Here is a 12330-nt window from a genome sequence, read left to right on the forward strand (position 1 = left end):
CTTCCTTGAAGAGGAGCTCTTCAAGAAAGCTTGCTGTCTGAGTTCTGTGGCAGGTACTGTAGAGACCATTATGTGCAGAAAGAGCATTGAGAAGATTTAATAGAGTGTCAAAGTGCTTCTAAAACATGGTTAGAGCAATGATTTCCTGGATACACATGTACCGCAACAAATGGCCTCATCTCAGCTGATATTAAAGCTATAACTCTTGACACTTCATGCTACCCACTGAAAGAAAGATAAAAGTCAATATGTACTTCCATTACAACTTTCTGCATTTCAAAAGCAGGCCATTTTCTTGCTGTCATGACACAGGTGGCTCTTCTTTCTTCCTTACTCTTGCCAGAATTTGATTCTGTCAGTTTTAAGTTGTGTTATTTGTCTAGTGAATATGAGAAGAAATTGCCTTTTCTGTTTGGGCAGTATATCTAGCCATAGCTTGCAGATGCCTAATGGTTATTCTATTTCACTTGTGTTCGACATCAGCATTGTCAAGCCTGCTAAAGATTTTAGATGAGGAGTGATAGAACAAATTTATTTTTGGGGGTACATAAAATATAGCCACCTAAAACTATGTGCAGTACAATTACAGTCAGTTATTAGCTTGTCCAGCTTTCTCTTCTCTATCTCTCCTCAGAAATAAACAAATTTTCCTCAGTTTCAAGGTCTTTCACAGTCTCCTGTCTTCCCTCCTCATCAGCCCATCATTCAAGCATATTTTTACTCACTTGTTAGGTTTGATCATGAGAATCTTTCTACTTCCTGTTACCATCCACAAGGTAATATGAGATTATTCATTTGAAACCCCACTTTAATCATGATGCATACAAAAAATTGCCAGTGACTGATGTTCTGAAGCAGCTGTTTATCAAAGTGATCAACATTGTCCTATTTCTCCTTTTCATATTCTCTATCTGTTTGTATCCATCTATAGTATCTTGTTTTATACTTATATTGCAACCTCCTTGGGATCAGAATGTACTCTTTATTCTACATCTGTACAGTACTTAGCACAGAAGGGTTCTGGTCCACCATAGTAATGTGAAGCATGATACAAATACAAGGAAGAATCTAATGCATAATAGCAAAAATTAGGGTAGATAGGGAATTATTATTCTTATTGTTTGAAGTTTCTATACCATTTTGCATTACTTATTTTCACATGTAAGTAATTAGAACTCCTCCTTTCCGGCATGTATGTAAAGCTTGTGCAGAATTTCAGGTCTGTCATCTCAAAGGGATAAAAAACAGGAATTTCAGTATGATTTGCATGTCATTTGTCAGGAACTGCAGAATAGCATGATAACTGCAGAGATGTCTTCTGTTTCTAATATACACCAAGAAACCTCCTGCAGTTAGTGATCCTGAGTACTGCTGCAAGGGTTTAGAGCATGGTTAAGCAAAAAAACTGGAAAAAGGAGGTGCTTTAAAAATACACTGTGATGACCAGTGACGTATTTTTCAATTTGTCCCCAAAATAGGATATCATCTTGGACAAGCATCTTAAACAAAGGGAAAGAATATTACTGAAAATATCATGTGACAATGATATTAGCATTTAAAATGTCTATAACTTCATTATGTCTTAGAATTTTTAATATTTCTGCAAGGCAGTGAAACTCAGGTCAATGGAGGACAGTCAGGATTTGAATGAGAAACAGCTAATACATGGCTGTATGTTATGGTAGTTAAATCTGTGATAGGAAAATGTCTGTGATTCAAATATCCTTCAGAGAGGCCTTGAAGGAACATGGCAGAAGCTGACCTTTTTCTCTTAACTGAAAATCAGAGCTAGAAGAGGAGTTTCGCTTCTTGCTTGTTTCAGTGAGTTTGAAACAGTGCTTGTGCTCTGCTGTTCCTGGGCACAAATGCTGATTTGACTTTCTCACACCCAATTTTGTTCTGGATTTAAGCATAGATCTGTTCAGAAGTGATATGTGTTGTATTAAATTACTGTTGCCAACCTCTTGGCCCTGACACACCAGGCTCCTGTAATAATAATATCCTCTGAGTTTGTTTTGCCATGTTACCCTACATAGGCCACAAAGTCAAGCTGTTAGCTCTTGCTTATGGTAAAGTAGCATGCTGTGCAGACTGTTATTAGGTGGGAGTCACAAGGCTGTCTCAGGTCGTATTCTGGCAGGGCTGCATATTTCTAACAGGGTTCTTCGTAATTAGAAGTCCTTGTTTAAATTGTTAAAGGTCCTAGAATCCCACATGCCTGTATTGCCTAATTTCAAACACTGCTTCAATTTGTAGTGAAATAGCTGAATGGTTTCCAAGTTTGCGAGACTTCTATAGAAATGTGTTAAAGTGATATTCTTTCTCCTAGCTTTTGCTTCTAAGTCAGCTGCTTATATGCTCAGAATTTTAGTGAGTCACTGCTCCAAGCTTTATAGGGAGACTTTCTCTATGTGTTCTCAGGTGGCATGTTCTGTCCAGCTTACAGCTACAGTTACTCTGTTTTTGAAATGATTTGTGTAACAATATCTTTGAAGCAGGAACAGGCTTGTTCCATTCCAAATACCTTCAATTCAGCATACCCAAGAGATGATTTGAGCTGGTGCCTGGATCCATAGCAGATCTGCTCCAAATCAGCCTCTGGGCACTCTGGGAACCCACTAACCTAGGGCAGGCCCCTAATATGTCTATCTCATAGCACGGGTGGCTGAGATCCCAAGATGGCAACCATGGACAGTTTTCTCTGGAAAAGGTATCAGGACCCCTCTATGAGGACAGATTGACTTCTGATTTCTTGTGATATCTGAGAGGAATCAGAAATATGTGCTCTGCTACAGATCCAAAACATATCTCAATTTCTTGATCTTTAAGACGGGGATAATGACACTTGCCAAACTGTTCAAACTGTACCTTTGGAGGCTAAAGGAATAAATTGCTTGTGGGTGTTTTAAAATATGATCTTAATGCCTTTGAATGATGGTGTATGACATATAATACGCTGAATGTTCTCTAAAGAATAGAAGAAGAGATCTGCCCATTATCTGTGTGGACAGTCCAGCCCAATTGGTGTGGCTCAGAATAAGATTGTCAACCTTTTACTCTAATCATTAGGCTTTCCAGCCTTGTAAATGTATTTTAGATAGAGATTCCAATAATCTTGATTAATGTCTTTCCATAATGTGCAGCTCCAGGCTAGATCCTTTCTTATCATATATCTTACAAAGGAGAACAGCACAGAAGATTTGTCAGTCTAATTAGACTTTCACTGTCAGCTTAGACAAATACAATTGTCTCACCCTTGGTTTTGCCTAGGTACTTTCTGTTACACTCATAGATAATAATTGGGGGGAAGGGGAGAAATAGGCCTTTAATTTAGTTTTTGCTTCTTGTAAGTCACTAGCAACATTTTCATCCCAAGACTGCAAAGCTATAATGAAAAAAGATCTTTTGATGAATCTCTGCTTTAAAGATTGACTTCATTGGCCCATTGGTACTGCTGAGAATTATGCATTCTGGCTTTTATCCCTCCTTCTCTGTTTTTTCATCAAGTCTTTTTTTCTTTCTTTCTTTTTTTCTTTTTTAAGAGACCAAAACTGGAAACTGTACTTTCATTCGGAGTGGAGACTTTATACTGCTCTTCATTCCTGTTGAGTGAAATGGTGGAAGTGTTGCATAGCTGCAGTGCAATAGTGCAATCCACAAAATAGTGTTTACTTATTCAGGCTCACATCTCTTTCAAAGATGTGATGGTTAGTTGCTCACCTGGCTTGGGCAGATAAGGAAGACAGATAATGAGAGCAGGAATGTTCTGGTTCAAATGTGGACCAGAAAATTTCATACTGTTCCATGTAGAGTACAGAATGATTACTTCAATAATACCAAATGACCTATAAATACTTCACAACTGTGAAGTATTTATCCAGCACTGCAATATAGGACTTTTGGCATGGAATGTAGCAGCTACACAGCCAAGAACAGATATATTATATGATATTGTTCCGGGTGGGAAATGAATAAAAATATTCTCCAAGCTTTAAGTGAATATCAGATGTGGGGATGGGAATGTAAATTACAGTTATGGACATTGTGACCAGGAGAGTCAGACTGACTATCATGTTCTATTTTATCTTTTTTTCTTATTTTTTTGTTATTTATTCTTATCTTATTTTTTCATGATTTCATTCACTTTCTGCAGAAGTTAGGTATTCTGCACTCCTGGAAGTGCCATAGTGAACCATGAGTTCAATATTCATCCAAAAAGAGAATGTGATTTTACTATACTATTATTTTTCCTAAGCTGTCTACTTTCCCAAGTGCTGACAAGTAGTGATGATGGAAGTAAGTCTTGTATCTCTGCTAAGCACAATTAAACTAATATAGAACATTATATTTGTAAAGCAGCTCATGCACAGGCTGATGTGCACTGTCACTTGTTGCCATTATCATCAGCGATATTTGAACACTTAACTGAACAACCATTGCGAGCTCCAAGGGGAGACTACTCTGTAATGACTCCAGGTGAAGGATTTGATTGCATGTATGAGGCAAACCTGAGTTGCCACAAATTGATACATGAGATAATTTCTTAATATATAGCTTACACTCAGTCTTTGGGATATCCTGTTTCCTATAGTAATATCAAGTAGTTCACTTCAAACACTTACAAATGGGTTCTACTGGGATCCACATTTTCTTTTTGTTTCTTCAAACTAATAGTTTACAGAAGGCCTGAGTCAGACCGAGTCATTTCTACAAGGGCTGAGCTTGCCTTGTCTTTAATCTGCAGATCTGAACAATCATTTGGGACTGGCAGCAGAGTATCAGCTGATATTTTTCCCATATGTGGTTCTTCTGTTCTGCTGATGTCTGGAAATGTAGATATGGACTGGCATATGAAGAGGGAGCTAGTCAAAATCTTTCAACACTTTACTAGATTTTTTCTGATAAGATTTTTTATCCTGAGTAAAAATTTTGAAATATTTTCTTGTTATTAGGGAAACAAAAAGCACACTATATTCTGTAATAAAATGATAAGAATCTATAATAACAGCTGCAGTAAACTGATACCTATCTTCTGCAGACAGGCAAGCATACATTTCCCAGAAAGTACTCTAAATGACATCAGTATGTACTTTCTTTCGAGGCACAGTATCAGTCTGTGTATTTAGACATGTTGTTTACCCTGTCAGAATGGATTCTTGTAAGTCACATGGAAGATTCTTTTCAAAATCTGATTAATACAGTACTCAGGAACTAAAGCTATGCAGATGGCCAACGATTTGATCACAAGCCAAATGAAAGGATAGGAAAGGTGTGGTGTTCTAGGGTTGTTGTACAGTGACAGTATAAGATGAAGAGAGCCGGTACTGCAAAAACAGCTGTGTAGAATAAATGGAGTAGAATCATTGGTTATAGCTCAAATATAGTTGGGGGATTGGATAGTTTTGTTACAGCACATCTGCTCTGCTACTATTTATATACTTCAGAGAAATGCCTAGAAGCTACAGACATTGCCAGAAGACTTCCAGAGCGAATACTTCCTTTTTTTTTTTTTTTTTTTTTTTTTTTTTTGATAAGACTGGCTGAAAGGTGGGAATGGGCCTCTTACCTTTCCTAGCTCCTTTCCTAGCATTTGGATGAATGTGCAGAAACACATCCTAGCTGTTGTGACAGACCCACTTTCTGAAACCATCTGATTAATGCCTTGGATTTTCTGTAGAGTGATGGCATTGCTAATTAGCAGAAATGGAAGGGTTTCTGCTATTTTTTTTTTTTCATTCATGGGATGAATTGTCACTGATTTGCAAGATATGTCTGTCACAGTTTAACTCTTAGAAGTAGCAGTTAGTAAGGGAGGCTACACAACCACCAATCCTTTCTCTTCTCCTTTAGATGGCATGAGTACATAGGATATTGATCATTTTGATTACAAAATTATTTAAAACAGAAAAATCAAGCCAAAGGGCTAAGGACTTGGATTCCATTTCTCTCAGTATTGTATGGGATACAGATATTTCCCCTGAGCTTTCTGATAGTGTGTTTTTGCAGCAAATTTGGTCTATTGGCTCTTCAGTCTTATAGAGGCCCATGAAGGGGTTATCTTCCCTCAGGACTGCTTTGAGAGTTTTGTGGGTAAGGTAAGGAACACTTTTAGGCACACCAGTAGTTTGTTAGGAGGCATGAGTCAGAGAGCAGAAAAAGGAAAAGTTAGGAATGATCAAATTGCTAAATGTGTAAAAGGAGGAAGAGCAAGGATGCATACTGAGGTGCAGACAAGTTAATAAGCGCCAGAGAACAAGAAGCATAAATTAACATGGTAAGAGAGGGGAAGGCAACAGCTAAATTTAAAGATGGAGAATGACATGGCTGGAGATGGTAGGATAGTGCTTTTAGCAGCTCTATTTTGGATAGATAAAGTATCGGAGAAGAGATAAGAACTTCTACCCATATGGCTTTATAACTACTCCAGAGCTAGCTTTGTACACCTCTCTATCCTCCCTAGAGAAAAACGGAAGCCATTTTTACCAAGCTAGGAGTGATTCATTTAAGTAGTACTGTTTCAGTGAGTTCTGAGACCCCATGGCTTCTTCCATCCCAGTTCAGAGACAGGCTCAAGCTGGACTGTCACAAAAAGCACCTCTCCTCCTTCCAACAGCTCTGTTACAGCAATTGTTTCAAAGCAGGAAAACTCGTTTTTAATGTGCAAAGTTTCAGGCCAGGTAAGGAGGAAAAAACACAGTACACTATCTTCTTCTAGTATCCTAGCAGTACCTTCAGTGCCCAGGCCATATGCAGAGACTTGCACAAATAGATTGAATTTAACTCAGTCATAATACTCATCTTTTTATTTTTTCTGAAGGATGACCTCCAATATATGTGTAAGGACATGAATGATTTTAATCTGCAGTAACAATGGAGAACCAGTCCTGACTGACTCCAGCAGCACAGATATACAAAATGACAGATTATCCTGCTACTCCCTCCCTGCTGCCTGAGCACACACATACACACTTGGTAGCACACAGCAAAATTCAAACTGGTCTTTATCTTCTATCTGTTGCCCCAATGATAAATGCTGCTCTTGCTCAGAGACTAATCGAATGAGGGGAAATATGGAGGAAGGCACAAGAAATATGTATTTTTAGACTATCGTTATCAGTATTATTATTATTATTCCTTTAATATATTTTCCTCCTGTTAGAAAACTTAATGTACTGACACAGCAGGAAGCATGAGAGGTGAGAGTGGATTTAATGACAAGAAGATGGATGGGGCAGGCCAAGGCAAATGTAACATGGAAATTTTGCAGGAAGGAGGTGGGCTGCTGAGCTGCCTTGGGTTTGTGGCATTTTAGCTAGAAAATCAAGAGGATATAGTGGGCTGAATGCAGGCTCTGAACCAAGGTGCTACTGGTTTCTAAGCCGAGGTCATTTACTCAACAGCTGCAGACAAACTGCTTGCCTGTGTAGTTCTTTACATTCCCTGTAGTAAAATAAAAATTACACTAGTCCTTGGCCTGCCTCGCAGCAAAGCTTGCAGGCAGTAGTCTGGTAGCAGGGGTAGAGCTTTGAAAATTCTCCCAATTTTTGCAATGGAGCATTGCATTTCCCCCGCCTAGTCCTTGCCTAGTTCTTTCACAGTGTCCCTATGACCCAGTAGTTCCAGTTTTGATCCTACAGATTGTTATAGCGTACAGCAGAAAATTTGCTTTGTGCTTTGGTAAAAATGAAAATGGATGCTTTGAATTGGTATCACTTAGGTTTACATAGGTAAAAATATGTACACCTACTGAGTAGATTTGAGTTTTAATTGTCTTCAGTCTTTGTCATCTTAAGAAAGCAAACTTAATAAGGAATGGAATATGACCAAAGAATAGATATGGATATGGAGATGTGGCATGCTTTTTGGTATGCTATTGAAAAGCTTTCCTGTATGCTTTCTCTAAGCTTAGAATATATAATATGCTGGCTTATTTTTCCCCTTTGAGAAGAGAAATGCAGAAAGGAGAGACTGTAGTAAGGCGTAGATTTGTATGATATTAAGGATCATGTTACCTCTCTATTTCCACATTGTGGCTGTTTTAACAAATGTGACCACTCATTCTATAAATACATTCATGCTGCGATAAGATGGTAATGGACATCAAAGAAGAAGTCTGAAAGAAATAGAACGAGGAGCGACTTGACATCTACACTATAAGAGCGTATTTTTGTAGGATGAGTTTCCCCCTTACTTTCAGTGTTATTACTCTGTTGTGGGTGTATTGGCATAATACCCTCTGCCATCACAGGGTAGGCTAAAGACTTGCAAATATGTTTAGAGACAATCATCTTAGCTCCCAGCTGATTACACTTAGGCAGCAGTTAATCCACTTGTTCTCTGCTACAGCAATGTTCTGTATTTGTATTAACATTTACATTAACATGTGGGTTTCTAGTGCCTAGATTTGTTTCATTGTTACAGACATAACCTCATTAGAGATATTTATAGAAAAGCAAACTCAAACTGATTTTGTACACCTGGTACATTCAACTCCTCCTGCATGTGCCTCACCATTTACGTATATTACCTAAGCTGTCACCTCGCTGTCTAATGCATTGCTATTTGCTCTGCTGCACTTTGGACCTTAGTTAAGTGAGCAAGTGAAGTTGCCTTTAGGCTGGAGAGCAATGGTTGTCAAGGTGGCCATTGCTGTCACCTGCTTGTTTCATTTTGACATTTAGGAAATCTGTAGGAATGAAATGCAGAAATGTCGATATGCTGGGCAGGTCACAAGTTACTGTGTGCTCATCCTAAGTCCCTGAAGGTATTCAGCTTTAGCAGTGCCAGGAAGATCTATGCAATAGAGCATATGGGCTCCTTCCAGAGCCAGCAGGGCAGCTGGTCCCACTCTGTAGCAGAACTGCATGCAGGTGCTCAGGTTCAGCCATCAGGTGGGGTTTACAGCTGCTAGACATAAATAAGGGTGCCAGAGTAGAAATCACAGAGAAAGATGGGAAGAGGGAGTGCCGTGCCGTGCCGTGCCGTGCCGTGCCGTGCCGTGCCGTGCCGTGCCGTGCCGTGCCGTGCGCTAGGCTTGGAGTGAACAGCTGTAGAGGGAGCCTCTTCAGAGGAGGAGGAGTTCTTCCCTCATTTCCAATTTGTTGTGAGGCATCAATGCCTGGCCTGAGGCTCGATAATCCTTTGGTTGCTCAGATGGCTGATCATGTGTGGTCCTTTTGTTTATAGAATCAAGCTCAGAAGAGAAATCTTTAGTTGCTTGGCTGTAGTATTTATTGCCCTGGGCTGGATCTGCTGTGCAAATGCTTGATGTCTCTATGACTGCCTCTTAGCTGATGTCCTGTGCTTGCAAGTTGTTTGTTTTGTCCTTTCTTGACTAAAGCCATGGAAATGGCATTAGCTACCATTTCATGTTTCCTGGGAGAAATGAGAGGCTGAGTTGGCAAGAATCAGAAAGGAGGGAAAATGTGGCTCTTAAGAACCACAAGGACCAGAATCTGCCATATCTGCTTTTGTGTTAGGAGGTGCTGTAGTAATTGGAGTGAAGCTGCAGCCCTCCATTTGTGCTTGCTCTTGTAACAGTTTGTACAGAACTGAATAGGTCCCTGGATCAGGTGCTGGGTCTGAATCAGCCTCTTGTTTCCATGAGGACAGATTTTCCAAGGTGGGTCTTGGGAAGCTTTTCTGCTGTGGCTCTTGGCAAGGATTTACTTCCTTCTGTTTATTATTGCAGTAGTGGAGATGAGGCATCAAAGGCTGCCATAGGGTTAGAAAGTTTAATGGCATCAGGGCTCCTGTTAGGAGGGGAAGAATAGGCTGAAGGGAGGGCAATGTCATCTCTTTCCCCAAGTGACTCTGAATGAAACAGACTTGAGGATGTAAATAACAGTTCCAACATCAAGAATCATTTTAAAGGCAGACAGAGAAACAGAGACATAACCAGTCAGTGCCATTACCTATTAGGCTTGGCCACTCTGAATTTACTGACCATTTTTCTTCTACTCAATGACATCTAATGACAGCAGTAGCTGAAGGTCAGGATTTGGGGGATTTTTTTTTAACTTTTTCTGTTCTTAGCTGCTTTTTTCTTGCTTTGTCCTTCTAAAGCTGAGAGACCTCTTCTATGGTAGCAATAAGAGGTAACTGGTTTTAGGCAGTGCAATAGCTGATTTTTTCTGATAAGGCATTACAGAGAAGACAAGATAGGTGATTAATATTATACAGCTCCACCTGGAAAGTTGCATTTGCAGTGTTTGCTATCACATGTGTTGTTTGGGCACCTGAGAGCTGCTCAGCTCAGGAATCCTTCTACCTGCAATAGTCTGAAAATGCAGTCTGAGGTTCTGAAAAGAAATAATGAATTATCAACTTGAAACAGGTGTATATTTTTCCTAGAAATCAGAAGTTCACTTGTTAATTATGTCTCTCTGAGCTGGAAATCCCTTCCTTCACTACACTTTATTTATATGGCAAATTCCTTTAACTTCAGACTTGTGTGGAGTCCTGTAGTTTTGTGCAAAATCATCAGTAGAAGACAAGAATTGGGGAAATAAACCCAGACCTCTTCCATTCCTCTTTCCTTCTGCTCTCCAAGAAGACCTTTAAAAGCAAAAGAAGGTTAGAAAGGCTATCGCAAGAAATGCGAATAACTGAAGAAAGGGCCTTTAGAGGCAGTTAAGATTGGAAGTTCACATAATACTGCAAGAGACCTGGAAAAGAGAGATGCAGACCGTCTCACAACTCTGGTATGGTGTCTGTAGTGGGACTGGTTTCTCTGTTTCCCCTCTAATCACTACTTGCAGTGACTGTTCATCTCACAGGATCAAACTGTTCCAGGTGCTATTTCTGTTCTGTTTTAATGCATTTGTCCTGAACTTCGTCCACACAGAACAGTGAAATTTGGGCTGTGGCCCATGTGGTAGTGTCAGTGAAGCCAATTTTAGTTTCATTTTCTTGACTTTCTTTGGCATCAGACTGTATACAGGAGTCAGTCATTCCTGCTGCTGGATACAGAGTTTGCTTTTCTGCTTAATGTGTAATTTGAAGACAGTCATAATCCAGTTGATGCATTTGACATGATGCCAGGTAGATGGAGTTGTCTGAGGCAAATCAGCCAAATCTCACTGGATGGAGGTGTGATTCTTCATTCTGTAACAAGGGAAATGAATGATTTCTGATCTCCTTTACTGAAGGCTTCAGTCTCTGGTAGACAATATGGCACCTTGCAGAGCACTGCATATACATAGTAACAGTAATGAAAACAGGTGTTAGCAAAGCTCATTTCCAAAATACATTACAGACTGTCTAAGGATCTTTCTTTTTCCCCCTCCCACCACAGATATAAAACTACTTGTAGGATAATGCCTAGCTATTGTTTAACAGTACCTAATTAAACCAGTGTGATCAGAGGTGACAACTGAAGGCACTTGCAATATGGCTGCAAAGCTAAAAGCAAAAGCATAGAGGCAGGATGTAATTAACCAATTGATGTTGCATCAGGACACCAAGACTAAATCTCATATTTAAAAAATGGTTGAATGGTCAAATGATTTCAATAAGAACATTGTCTCACTTCAACAATGTCCCCTTCTGACATGCAAAGTTAAGTGCATTAGTTAGTGTATCTTTCCCATCTGCATTTCATGGCTGTACCTGTGTAAGCATACCTTGCTAACCTGTGTGAGCAGTTCTCTTCTGTAAAGATGCTAAGTAATTTAATTCTCTTGGGGGGAGGGGGTATTTTGTTGTTGTTGTGGGGGGTTGTTTGTTTTCCTTATTGCTAAGGAAAGAGGAGTAGGTCTGAACAACAGTTTAGCAGTGTTGAAATTAGGTTTTAATGAATTCACTTTGGGCAACAGGATTCTCCATATCATCTTGTCACACTGCCTGAGCTAATGTTCCCTACTTCTCAACAAGCAAAGTAGTCCACAGGTAAACCCTTATTAACTTGATTTTATTGTTACCTGGTTATACTGCGTTTGTTTTCAGAGGTAGCTGGGCACAAGTCTACAGGCAGTGCAAGTGGCCAACTCTGGCAGAGATGGCAAAGCTTTAATGTTTGAGGTTCTGAAAGACTTTCCGTGGTGAATCTTGCAGTTTCAAAGGTCACTTGTGTCTCTTTCTCTTTTCCCACCCCTTTCTCTGCCTCCTGGCAGAGCATATACTTGTGCAGTCAGGATTTGCCAGGGCAGGACATGCACTTCTGCTTGAGCTACTTTGGTCTGCACAGCCTGTGTTATAGTGCCAGCCCCTTTTGGTTGGCAGGTTGTTCTGCATGCTGGCTCATGAAACAGAGCAGCAGAGGAATGGACTCTTTCTTCTTCATTGCCTTTGCTGCAGGGGTAGTAACCTCTGGCTGACAACTGAGGCAGA

General features: G+C 39.8%; 1 protein-coding gene across 1 annotated transcript in view; it reads left to right on the plus strand.

The window, feature by feature from the left end:
• Nucleotides 1–12330, plus strand: part of NRXN3 (neurexin 3) — a 721730-nt gene that overhangs the window by 608820 nt on the left and 100580 nt on the right. Inside the window, exon 14 of the mRNA XM_062576209.1 lies at nt 5319–5321. Within this exon, the coding sequence (XP_062432193.1) occupies nt 5319–5321 (3 nt within the window). The remainder of the gene's footprint in view (nt 1–5318; nt 5322–12330) is intronic.

Source organism: Rhea pennata, chromosome 5, assembly GCF_028389875.1.
Source record: "Rhea pennata isolate bPtePen1 chromosome 5, bPtePen1.pri, whole genome shotgun sequence".
NCBI classification, from domain to species: Eukaryota; Metazoa; Chordata; class Aves; order Rheiformes; family Rheidae; genus Rhea; species Rhea pennata.